Source organism: Callospermophilus lateralis, chromosome 1 (assembly GCF_048772815.1).
Source record: "Callospermophilus lateralis isolate mCalLat2 chromosome 1, mCalLat2.hap1, whole genome shotgun sequence".
Lineage (NCBI taxonomy): Eukaryota > Metazoa > Chordata > Mammalia > Rodentia > Sciuridae > Callospermophilus > Callospermophilus lateralis.
The window spans coordinates 87,874,927-87,888,711 of record NC_135305.1 but is presented as its reverse complement, the minus strand read 5'-3'; the positions used below and the strand labels follow the sequence as shown (position 1 = coordinate 87,888,711).

The window sequence follows — 13,785 nt, the reverse complement described above, 5'->3', positions numbered from 1 at the left end:
TCATTTCTAGTTTAGCAACAATTTTATTTGGCAATAAATTTCGATAGTTTCACTTGCACGTTTCACTTGCCCAATTGACATGTTTTCCTCATTTTTAAGTTTGTAGCATTAATTGAAATTTTCTGTCACCTGTAGTACTTCTTTGACTAAAATTTTCAGGAAGTTGCTATGGGAACACCTGTGAGTTCTTAGAAGTGCCTGGAAGTTCCTTTCTGTTGTTCTGGTACTAAACCTTACAAGGGAAAGATCACGTAGTATTTTGGTTGCTTTCCCTGTGCCACCTCCCAGTCCCCCCCCCCAGTCTGTCTGTCTGTCCCCTGTTCCTATTTCTTTTTTCTTTCTCTTTGTTTGTGGTAGTTTAAGTACAGATTCAGAAAACTATATCAAGGAGTAACTATCCCAATGCATCATTAACTACAGAGCCCATAGTATTATTGTTCAGGAATGTAAATAATAAAGAAATCAAGTGTATTTCTTTGAGTCTCTACAGATGTTCAGTGTGGGGCAGAATCAGCTGTCTGTTAGGAGGAATGTAATTTCTGGATCTTGAGGGCTCTGTTCCACCCTAACTATTGAGCTGCTTGCCATTGTCCATCTTCATAGTGAGTCACATCGTGACACATAGTTTGAAATGGAAAGCAATTAGAAAATGAAATTTGAATTCTGCTAGCCTAGAGGCCTAGAGGTGCCAAGGATGCTAAACCTCAGACTTGAAAATTCGTCCTTTGTATCCATGACATCATTGGAACCTGTTGGTATGAACCAATTAACAGTGCCAACCAATCATCAGTGTGGCCACCTTTTTTTTTTCTTATTTATCTGTACTAGTAATTTCACCTTGGAAACATGAAGGAATCTGATTGCGGTGGAGAGCCTGCCTCCTGTTGCTGCGTTGTTTTCTGTCTGTGTGTTTGCTTGTTTTTGCTATTTGTTTTGAGTCTTATCTTTTAGGGTACCCTATGGGCCGATGGCACTTGTATCAGCTATTACAGACATGAGCAGAGCCACCCTCTGGAAAGTGATCACTGCAGAGAAAGGAACCACACAGGGGGAAGGCTCATATCTAATTTGATCATGATGCCAAAAGAATGCATTTAAATTCATGAATTTAAACATTGATTGCCCGATGCCAGCCGCACTTGAGCAGAAGCAGATTTGCTTCTGAAATATGTCTCCTCTCAGTTTTTAAACAAAACTTTGTTAGATTCCTGTGGAAAATTGGTCTGACTCAGTTGTCAAATGAATTTTTCTTGCTCATATAATATTTTATGGTCTTTGGTAGCAAATCAGAATTTAACACCTTCACTTTTCATCAAAATTATGTTCAACTTAGGGATATTTTAAATGCTGACAGCTTGTCAGCAGTAGGGATACTGTTGGAAGAGATATAAATTGTTTTCCCTGATACTGAAGGCTGAGTATACATGAATTCTCCTCCTCCTTGCCTCAGTTTCACTGACTACACTCCCTGTGTAGTCAGAACAGTCATCGCTTTACTCACATTAGCCCTTAAAGGAAGCTAATGTTCGTCACATGACTCTTTCAGAATAGGCATATTTTCTGTATTGTGTACCCGTCTAGATAGCTGAAGACGGAAAACGTACAAGGAAGGTACATTGGTAGAGAGTGTCCGTCACACCCCTGGGGTACATTTCACTGAGTCAACAGTCCTTCATTAATATGTGCTGTGTGCCAGGTGCTGTGCCAAGCAGTGATTGGAGGTGACATTTAACCCCTGCCGCAGTCTCTGGCTGGGCACAAATCACGAGTCTCCACACAGCTTGTAGATTCAAACAGCAATTCTTTATTCCCGAACTCACACGGGCCATCTACAAACACGTTCTGGGGGAATCCACGTTCTCTGCCCAAATCCACTACTCCTGGGCTTCTGTCTCCCAAATATACTGTCTGACCCTAAGAACTCAAGAGGAACTCAGCAGCAGGATACGCCTATTCTAAAGGGGGAACACCCTAATCTCCTATTATGCTAAACCGCCCTATTCTAAAGGGGGAACACCCTAATCTCCTATTATGCTAAACCGCCCTATTCTAAAGGGGGAACACCCTAAACACGGATCCGCCCTGGTCCTTGAGCAAGGTTACCTTACAAGAGTCCTTCCACTAGACAGCATGGGAGTAGCTGGCAAGGAAATTGTCATACCTACTTGGCTGATGGCTCCCAGCAAACCCCTATCCTTAGAGCATTAAAGAAGGATGAGTGAGCATTCTAGGGATCTTCTGTGGCCCTGCAGTCCACTGGGAATACCGTCTTGCCATCCACGTGGGCGTTCTTTCACTTTTACGTTATACCTTTCTATAGAAGTCAGAAGACATGATAGGTAGGCACATCATTTTGTTATTTATAAAGAAGTATTTCCTTCTCCTTTCAATGTAAGCTGTAAAGAATCATGTTGGGAAGTAGAGAGTCATGACATGCTGAATGGCAAACTCTTAAACTTTGAATCAGTCTTTCTCCACCCTTACTGCTTGTTAGAATCACCTAAAAAACATTTCACATATCCTATTTTGGTCCCTGTCTCTTCAGAATCTGATTTTTCTGGGGTGAGGCCAGGCCTTTGGTTTGGACAGATGAGTGGATAGATGGATGGGTGGGTTGGTGAATGGATAGATGGGTTGATAGAGCAATAAAATAATGGATGAAAATGCCCTAATATGTTAAGGAGAACATTTGAGGTGAGCAAATAGACAGGCAGGAAAAGTGAAATTTGAACTTTGAGCACTTTAGCAGCTGAAACAAAGGGAAACATGATCAGATGCATAACCACTCTTGTGTTTGCTTGATTAAAAAACATACCATCTATGAAGTCCAGCTTTTTCTTAAGACCAGGACTAACACAGGGGGAAAAAAAAAAGATGACTCCTGATAATGAGATGTGGGCATTTTTAAGACATCTAGAGAAAAATATAGACATGCTTTTCACAGTGGAGGTTGATGGCTGTCTAGAAGGCCTTCTGAGTGAGCTGAACATATAGAGAGCGAGTCTCTAGGCCTCAAGGAGGATTGGGCCCTGCTGGGAACTTTCCATGAATCTTGTTCTCTTCCACAGAGCTCCTCTGGATGCCTCCCAGCCCCTGCATGTTCTGAACCCTGCCTGTCCTTGGCCATTTGACCACATCATCTCTTAGTGACCATTTGCCAAATCTGCTTTGGCCATAGTAGCCAACTCAGTGTCCTTTGAACATTCCTAAAGCTGATGGTATTTCATTACTTCACTCTGCTTTTTTTGTTTTTGTTTTTGTTTGCAAAGCGCTTTATACCATTTGAAATTATTTCAGTCATTTGTTTAAAAATGAGCTTTTCCATGATTCCATCTTGCTTGCGATTTTAGGTATTCCCAATACCTAAAAGAGTGCTTGACACTGTAGCTGCTCAATAAATATTCATTGAGTGAAAAAACCAACCTTTTCATAAATATTTGACCTATGCAGTGATGCTGTACTTTACATTAAGCACAGAGCCAAGCCCTTTCATAATCAGCTGAATGTGAAATAATGCTGACGCACTTTCATTAAAGGGGAGGACACAGCCTCAGTACCTGGCCAACCTAACAGCCACCTCTCATCCTGAGGACAGTTGAGGACCATGTTTGTTTGGGCACAACTGTCCTCTTCTTATTTATTAATTAACAAACAGTAACCTGAATATGTATTGCTCTGTTGTTGGTTATTTGCCCTTTTTGTTTTGCAATTAATCACGTATGTCTAGGTCCTAAGCAAACCTACCTAAAATGCTGTTCTTTTTCTTTTCCCTGTGGCTGGAGGAAACTTTTATCTTCTCTCTGAGGCTTAATTTCCGTATCTATAAAATAGGGTCATAATAATAGTAGCTGCTGAAAAGTTGTTTTAAGAATGAAAAGAGCCAGGTGCAGTGACACACTTCCGTCATCCCAGCAGCTCAGGAGGCTGAGGCAGGAGGCTTGTGAGTTCAAAGCCAGCCTCAGCAAAAGTGAGGCACTAAGCAACTTCAACTCTGTCTCTAAATAAAATACAAAATAGGGCTTGGGATGCGGCTCAGTGGTTGAGTGCCCCAGAATTCAATCTCTGGTACCACCCCCCCCCCCAAAAAAAAAATGAATGAAAAGAACCCTTGAATCAAAAAGCACTTTACATAATACCTAGCCTAGAGAACATACTCAATAAATGTTATTATTAGTAATAATAATGTCCGATACAATACTGGTTCATTAATCATTGTCATCCTAATGATTTCCTCCCTGCCCTCTCCTCTGACTCACTGTTTTCAGAAATGACATGATGATGAGGCTGTTTTATTGTCTTCCTAAATACATATGCCAATATGGCTTGGGTTAACTAAAAATACCCTCAGAACATGCACTAGACACCTTAGGTAATTGGAGTGTATTAATTCCCACGACAGATCACTGTCACTACTGTTTTTGAAAGAGGCCGTTCTCCTAAAGGTGTGACTTCTTTCCCCCCTTCCTTCTCCTTGCCTGACTTGCTGCGGATCAGAGGAGAAGGCCAAGAAGGAGGCCGAGGAGAAGGCCCGCCTGGCTGCAGAGGAAAAGCAAAAGGAAATGGAAGCCAAAAGCCAGGCCCAAGAAGGCACATCCAGCAAGACTGAGAAAAAGGCATCTGGAGACACCAAGAGTCACGTCAACGGAACTCGCACAAACAAAAGCGATGAGCCTCGTGGGAAGAATCCCAAAGCAGAGAAGTCAGGAGAAAAGCAGCAGAATGGTGAGTAGACTGCCGGCTGGACAGTGGCTCTCTGGGGTGTTCACGGTGTGATGAGTGGGAGCTGGCCTAACCCTTCCCCATGTCGGCAGTTCCTGCCCAGGGCCTCCCTGACCATCGGCTCCTGCTGATCCCACCTCCCCTGGCTGGGGATGTCAGCAGGGTCCCATCAGAATCAGCCACTAGCTCCCCTGCGCCTTCTCTCTAGGAAGCTTTGCATCTCTCTGGCTTAGCGCCTCACTTTTGCTGAGGCTGGCTTTGAACTTTATGATCCTCCTGCCTCAGCTTCCCGAGCTGCTGGGATTACAGGCATGTGCCACTGTGCTCAGCAAGACTTTCAGTTTCAAAATAAAAAATGGTCCAAGCCATTACTTTCCTATGTGCATATATGAACACATGACCAGTATAATTCTATATCATGTGCAACCAAAAGAATGGGAAGTTGTACTCCATAAATATCAAAATACATTCTACTGTCATGATAACTAATAAGAACAAACATAAAAAATAAACAACAGAAACAAACAACAGAAATAAACAACAGAAAAATGTTCCAGGTAAGCTGGTACGAGCTGGCCACCATCATGTGCAGCTAATTGATGATGTCTTATATCTGATACAACAAATATTAATTCGTTAACAACTATGTGTCAAGTGCTTTACTAGGCATGGGGGATTTAGAATGAAGAAGCCCTGGGAAATCTATGATGTCATAGGGGATATAGACAGCCTCACAAATAATTCTAGTGAAATGCAGACAAATAACAGCCAAGGTGTGGCAGATAAAATGCCCCCCAAAAACCACCCTGCAAAGAAAAATATTAGCTTTGTTGGGACAGGGAGGTATGAGATAGAGTGAAGGCAGAGAAGGCTTCAAGAGGAGATGGGGCCTTAGCTAGGTGTTAAGAGCTAAAGTTTGCTGATAAAATAGGGAAAAAGAGGTTTCCAGACACAGAGGACTTGATGAGTGCCCTGTGAGGGCACGGACTTGATCCCTTTGTTTTGGGAAGGGCACAAAGTTCAGAGTCTGTAGCTTGCAAGTGCCAGGTTGTAGCTGGGTAGCAAGGTAGCTTTGCAGTCCAACAGACCTGGATCCAAGTTACATCTTCTTGGTGGCCTTGGCCAGGTTATTCAATCTTTCATTGTCTCTGTTCAATGTACATACAGCATGGTTCTCTTATGAGCCTTAATAATAATCATGGTACCAAAAACTACAAAGAAAATGACAACCAATAGCATCTATTGATTTATGCCAGGTGCTGTTTTAAGTTCTCTCTTTCCATATTCTTTTTCTTATCTGCCCGGTAGGACCAGGCAATTTCCTCTAGCTAGAGCTATTATGCTACAGGACCTGAGGAAATGAGAAATAGTGCAAAGTACTTACACGACAGTCTCCAACTTTTAAAAATAGTAGTATACATATCATGTTTTATGTATAATCATAAAAGAGTATTTTAAAACATATAATGATGATAATAGCTCATATCACACTCCAAGAAGTTTGCATTAGTTCCTTCAGCTAATCTTCATGGCCACTCTTAAGTGACAGGGAAGGCCATTGTTCCAGCTAGTCCAGTCCCTAGCAGCCTGGTTCTGGAGACATTTTAGTATGTTTTGTATTGAAATGCATCATCATCCAAAAAAAAAATTGTTAATAAGAATTTATGATTCTCCTGTTGAAGTTTTAGAGGGTGATACAAACCATCCCTCTCTTCCCCTCCTGAGATTTGAATCAACAAAGAAATAGATAGGAAAATCAGAAAGTCAACGATGAAGGTGTCAGTTCCATGGCAACTGGAGCTGGCCTGGGAACATGGACTTGTTCTACTGAACACCTGGGCTTCTTCCTGCGTCTGACTTGAGCTGAGCTTTACAACTCGACACTGGGAGAACCAGGCATGTTTGGGGCTCACTGCCTCCACCCCCCAGCAGGGACTGAAAATGTGTGCATCTTGTGGAAAACACATGGAAGGGAAGTGGGTGGCCGAGGTGAGCACTGCGTAACTTGGCTCCTCCTCCCAGCTAAATCACTCCTCCAAAGGAGGGGCCACAGAAGAGGAAAAATGCATTTCTTCCCTCCTTTTTTCTTCTGGCTAAACATGTCTTGAATAAAACCAGTAATCATAAGAGTATTGCCATTTATTGAATACCTAATGTGCCAGATGCTGTATCTTGAGATTTTTTAACATAAGATTAAAGCATTTAAAAATCCCAACAATTTTGTCAAGATACTTATTCCCATCTCACAGTTGGAAAAATTAAGATTAAATCACTTGCCTAAGGTCAAGTTACCTTTCAGTAGAGATCCCAGGCGAAACTCAGTTTCATGGGTGTCTTTATTGTCTATTATGTAACTAGCACACCCTTATCATTTGCAGATTTGGTGATGGCAGAGAAAGTGGGGAATAGGAGAAATAGGAGTTGTGCCTGCAGTCTATACATACTTGGTATCTTTTTGTTTCAGGGATTAGCACCCTTTTTCTGTAGAGGACCATATAGTAAACATTTGCAGCTTTGGGGCTATATGGTTTCTGTTGCAGTTACTCAACACTGCCATTTAGCGTGAAAGACACTCACGATGATACCAAAGCAAATGATTGAGGCTGTATTCCAATAAAACTTTATTTATGGAAATTAAAATTTGAATCCATCTGATGTTCACATCACAAAATATCCATCTTTTTGTTTCCCAGTCCTTTAAAAAAATATAAAAGCCATTCTTAGTTTGTGGATGATAATAAAACCAGCTTTGGCCCCTGGGTCCTGGTTTGCTAACCCTTGGCTTAGTCAGTAAGAGAAACCAATAAACACTAACAAGCCAGACACACACAAAAAATGGTCATAAATCCTACAAAGACTCAGAGAGGGCAGAGGGGACAGGAATTTATTTTGAAGATGTCAAGGGTGTAGGGATCCTGAAAGACACAGGAGCCTGCCTCTCTAATAAGGCTGGCCTGATTCCACAGCTGTGTTTATTTTCCAAAGCACTAGCCTACCATTTCCCTTAAAAATTAAGTATGAAATCAGAGGTGGGAAAAGAAATCAATTCAGAGCAATAATAAGAAAGGCTAATGGTGATTGGGGACTTTGTTACAGCAGCCTAATTAAAATGATTTATAACTGCCCAGAAAGGCTCTTCTGTTTGCCCCTGTATTGAGTAACAGCTCACATCAGCCATTACTCTATGCCCAACCCATGGGAAATTGCCTAATGGGTTCTGTTCAGGGAACGTCATCAAATAAGCATGGGTCTTTTCCTAGGCACCCCTCCTTGTGGGTTGCCCAAGGCATTTTCCAGGTGAGGGCTGAAGGATATTGGTTAGAGAAGTTCTGGGGGTTTGCTCTCCTCTTGCCAATTACAGGTTCCTTTGAGCTCTGGATCAAGGCAACTTCCACCTTCAGCCTTCCAGACCCTGGCTGAGTATACAGGCTGCATGGGCTGCTGGCTGGCATCCAGCAAATCGAACCATTTCTGCTGACTTTAGGAAGACATCTTGGTCTTGCTGCAGCTGTGGGTCAAACCCCAGTTCAGAACAAGCTGGAAGACCTAAAATAGAGTGCGTGTGGGGTGTGAAAGCTCACTTCGGGAAGAAGGGTTATTTTTCTGCCTGACACTAATTTGGCTACACGGCTTGAGATCCTTGAGTCCATTTCTGGTGTCCTAAAAGAGGGAAAGGCTGTTGTGGGGATTGTTTCATGGGACTTCTAAACAGACCCTTCTCTTTGGACAAGGAAATAATCATGTCTTTGCTTAAACCTGTCCTGTTTGGGCCCAGGGCAAGGTGGACATCCCTTCTTCTCTGAATTAAGAATGAGGAAAAACCTGAGGGAGTTTATGAACATCTAATTTAGCTTAGGATTTGTCCAATTAGAAGTACAAACTTCATAGACTGCATCACAGCCAAAAATAGCCCTGCATTAGCCTTAGGTAATCATTTCTTTGTAGATCCAAAGGCATTTAGAAATGGAAACCTGAAATCAAAAAATTGAGCTTTGAAGGGAAGCTGTAACTACAATAGTTGAAAACTTGGTCTCTAGAGTCAGACCCATCCTCGTGGCCTGTGGTGTAACATGTGCACCTTAGATTCCTGGGCCATAATATATGTCATATGTGTTTCAGGTCAATTCCTTACAAGTTACTTAAGTGAGAGTACTTTGTAGAAAGATCTTTTGACCATTTGTTAAAACAAAAACAAAAAAAAACCTGTCAGACAAGTGGCTTAAACAGATCCGTAGTAGCTGACTGGAATAGTTTTGCCACCAGAGGGAGATGTGGATATAAGGTTGGGATCAGAGGCCAGGCCAGGGGAGTGTCTGAAATGCATGCTGGGACAGTGGGTTATACAAGATGCAGATGGACTGGCTAGAGTTTGCCCAGGTGGCTGCAATGATGTCAGGAAAAATTCAAACTTGTAAAACATCCTCAATCATTTGGTGAGTTGGTAATTTAGCAAATTGACCATTTAATGAGTGAATCTTTGATGAGTTTATCTACTTCCAATAGCAGTTCCTTCATAATGAGGTTGCTGTAAGAATTAAATGAAATGATGCGTACAAAGCATTTAGCACACTTCCTGGCACAAAACTAAAAAACAAAAAGATAAATCCTTTTCCTTACATACACATCTTGGAGGCTTGGATACTATCCTCACTTTAGTTAGTATTAGGATCTTTTTGCTTCAGTAGGTGCACAACATTTGAGTTGTAATGTATTCTTAAATGTATGCAGGGCTAAAAAGAAAGCTTCTATTAGTAAAATTGATTAAAAATAAATATGCCAAAACTTTAAAATAAAGCTAGGGGAAGGTATCCATGATCTTTTGGAATGACACTGGCCTATGATTGAACAGACCTGCCAAAGGATCATTAAATTACCCTAGACAGGGATTAGTACACTTTTTATTTAAAGGGCTAGACAGAAAATATTTTTGGTTGTTTCTATTTTTGCCACATGAAAGCAGTCACAGACTGTATGTAAGTGAATGTGTATGAGTGCATGCCAATAAAACTTTATTGACCCCAACAGGTGGCATGCCTGATTGGCCCATAGGCAATATCTGCTGACCCCTGCTCTTGGAGAATATGGCTGTGTCTTATTTTGTTATTTACTAATTAACTCTTATAACTGTGGAGTTATATGCTAATTTGGAAAATTTTGACTGATAGAGAAGATAACCAAAAAGGCTACAGCTTTATTGCCTTGTGGGGTATAAACATTTCTGCCTCTTAGTAATCTTATTTTAACATGTCTCTAAAATGCCTATTTCCTTAAATGCTCTTAGAACCATCCTTACCATCTCCCTCATACATGAGTTCAGTGTATTTTTCACACATGTTCATTCTACATTTAAGAGTGAAATTTTTAAAACTTTATAAATTATACTTATAAATTATACTCTGACAAGCTTGTTAATTAGAATACTATTTATTGCTCTGTTTTAGAATAATAATAACAGCTGTCATTGAGCAGTATCATATTCAGTACTTACACATTTTAAATGCCAGTAGATATGCATTATGTACCCATTTTGCAGATAAGAAAACTGAAGCACAGAGATGTTAAATAGCTATTAATTGGTAGAATTTACACTTGACCCAGACTTTTCCTCACTCCACTGTCTAACCATAATTCTGAACCACCTTTCTTGGAAGATAAACACTGTGGACTTAATTACAACCTTGTTTGATAGGAACTTTCAATCTTGATTTCCTATCATAATCCAATTACCAGAATCTAACACGTGGTGATGGAAGATGTTTACACTGAGACATGTACTCCCTTGTGACTATAAAATTATGCCACACTTTTTTTTTTACTTTGGCAGGTTTAGAGATATTCATAACTTCCCCCTCAGCTGTATACATATACTGTTTGTCACGTTTATTGCTTTCAGGTGACTTGAAAGATGGTAAAAATAAGACAGACAAGAAGGATCACTCCAACATCGGAAATGATTCAAAGAAAACAGATGGTAAGAGTATCTTTCCCATTACACTTTTTTCCATAAAATGTGCAATTACTGAAAACTTGTTAGAATCATACCTGACTGAAATAGAGATGGTTAATATAGTTTTACACCCTAAAAAAAAACCCCACTCCACTACATTTAATAATAGTGGTATCTCATTTTCAATAATTTACTAATTATTGCTGTGTCTCTTCTTCTCTAAAATACTTCATTGTTTTGGTTGTCATATGGGCTCATTCCTAATTATTTCTTTATGCATGGACATGATATCAAGCTAAAAGTGAAAGTTTCCAGGGAGTGGTTTTGAAATTTGAACATAATTCTTCAAGCATCTATTAAAAAGGAGAGAGCCCCTTCAGCTGGCAGCTGCACCCCATATCGCCATGCTGCCTTTACTTGCATGCATGAAATCAGTTTTCCCACTGGTCATATTTGAATCCTAAACTTCATCAAAATCCCAAATTTCATTTTGGACTTGCTGACTGCAATGCAATGGAATAAGACATTCTGCTAATGTATTTATGAGTTTCTGATCATGAATTGGGCAACATAAATAGGACATGTTCTGTGTTTTTAGTTTGCACAATTTTTCCCTTGAGTAAATTATTACTTTTGGTAAAAATAAACAGGAATTGGATCAGCACAATGTTGCAAAGCAACATGTATAGTTATAGAACACAACTTGTTCTTACTGAAGAACAAGTCCTAAAGGCAGTGACAACACAAAATGCAGCATAAACCACCACAGTGAGGTGCTTCATGAGCATTGTTTGTATTTTTTATAAACAACATTCCACTCTTTCTAAATCCTGAAAGTTCAAATTAAATTACCCGCCACACTTGGAACTATTGGATTGAGAAACCTACCCTTACTTTTTACATACACATTATTGTTTTGTTTGACATACATGTTCATTCCTGAGCATCCCTTTAGGCATTGACATGATATTTAACTAAAAATGAAAATTTCCTGGGCATGGTTTTTGTTAAGAGTCCCATACCCTTGTTGAAACTTCCCAGGAGACATTGTATTTGATGCTAAGGTATTCTGTGAATAAGAACAAGTGTTGGGTATTCAGGTTCAGGAATAAGAAGAAATTTAAACACGAGCGTTCACACATCTATTAAAAATGAAACAGCTCCTTTAGCTTTTAGCCTTATGCCATAACAACATGCTTGCATGAAATCCATTTTCAAACCTTTCCTTTTAAGATGAAAGAAGTAACTCCAAGTGTCTTATCACACAATACCTAGGGAACTCGCATCTGTCATTTTTAACCAACTTGCTTATGTAGATAGAAACCACTTAATGAACATATCTCTTTGAATAATTGTGAATAAGAAGTGAATTAAACAGAGATAAAATAGAATTCAAAATGGTAATATCTCAATCAGACTTTTATGGGAAAGGTTGTTCAAATACCAGGGACTCTTTGCCAGGCATCATCGGACCCACGTCAAGGCAACCCAATCCAGGAAAGGTACCGAGGAGAATGGGGTTACCTAAACCTAGCACCTGGGCATCTTCCCCATCCACACTTGGCCCATTGCTCCCTGATCTGAATTCCTATAGCACAAAAGCCCAGAATAAATCAAGTCCAAAATTTTTAATATGGAATCTTCCATCTTATGATTTTTATTATACTATAAATAGCTGCTATAACTTCATGTGGGCCTTGTGATTTAAGTTCTATTACGTTCATAAAGCCCTATTATGTTATCTGGTCCCCTTTTAACTGAATGATTTCCAACTATTTAGAAGACTGAAAAATTTTAGGGGGAGGAAGGTGATGAAATAGATTCTATATTCTGTTGCATAAATAAGTGTAAAATTTGATTGTTTAATGAGCAGGATTCTTGATCTTATGGGAGTGTGAACCGGCTCTAGTAAATAAAGAAAAGACAAGCTCTAACATCTATCCCGTTTTTCCTCTATAATCCCACCCTTCACCAGCCTCAAGAGGAGCCTGCTGTGTCCATACACGAGCACATTTATATGCAAACATAGACAGGAACAACTTTGTATTCTAATGACACTATTGAACCTACCTGACATCTGTCATCCTCACTACTTTGGCACCTACCCAAGAGGCAGAACATTGAACTTCAGTGACTTACAATGGTTTAGTCCAAAACCTTTACTAGGACTAAAGCTAATTCTTGGTGGAATGAAGTGCAAAAGAATGACTCTCACCTACCCTTTCCTTTTTAGTCACTAAAGCTCTTTGCTACAGAAGTTTTTTGTTTTTTTTTTTTTAAAGGAATATATAGATCAGTAGATATATTGACTTAAAATTCCATATAGAAATAACATTTTGTTCTTTCTAGTGGCTATTATTATGTTTGGTGACCAGGTAGAGTTCATTTAACTTTTCAATGATCCTATTCCCATTCCAACTCTGAGAATCATTGACGAGTAGCTCTCTGTAGTTTTTGAGAGGGGAGTATCCAGGTACAATTCATACCCACTGTGATTAACCCACTATGGTTCGTGGTTGTAGCATTGTAAACATTCAGAGAGAAATTGGTTTTTCCCAAACTCTCATGACCCTGAGCCTGCACATGGTGGGGAGGTAGTGTGTTCTGAAACAGTAAATTACATCCCCGCATAATGAACACACTGCAATGGCACATTATCTCTGCCAGGCTACAAAGGTTCTCTTTAGTACCCTGCAGCAATAATTTTCTAACTGACTTCAAAGAATGGATGTCCTCTGAAAATACCTTACTTACCTCCAGAAAGAAATGTATTAACATAAAAAGATCTAGGTTTCTGAGCCAAATTTCTCTTAGTGTCTAAAATTTTCCATCATTATTGGGAGACTTGCAGGGCACCACACAAATTAACTCTTTTCAGGGCATTTCTGGTCATGGTTGTAAGAGCATTGCCTCTTGACCCAACATGATTTATTATAGTTGTTCAAAAATACAAACTTACCCTTTATTGTACTTGACCATGTAACAGAGAGAGATGAGATACCCACCTTTTGAGTCTCTCAGAAGATGGGTTATAAATAGGTCCTGCACTGTTATTAGCCAAATCCCAGCGAGTGAGTCCAGCTAGAGTTTCTCCTTCACTGAACCTTCTGGGAATTGGA

The 13,785-nt window shown here is 39.9% G+C and overlaps 1 protein-coding gene across 3 annotated transcripts in view; it reads left to right on the top strand.

The window, feature by feature from the left end:
• Nucleotides 1–13,785, top strand: part of Pde1c (phosphodiesterase 1C) — a 511,610-nt gene that overhangs the window by 446,826 nt on the left and 50,999 nt on the right. For all 3 annotated transcript variants that reach the window (XM_076863774.2, XM_076863776.2, XM_076863775.2), the window contains 2 exons: nt 4,495–4,722; nt 10,613–10,690. In XM_076863774.2, coding sequence (XP_076719889.2) covers nt 4,495–4,722; nt 10,613–10,690 — 306 coding nt within the window. The remainder of the gene's footprint in view (nt 1–4,494; nt 4,723–10,612; nt 10,691–13,785) is intronic.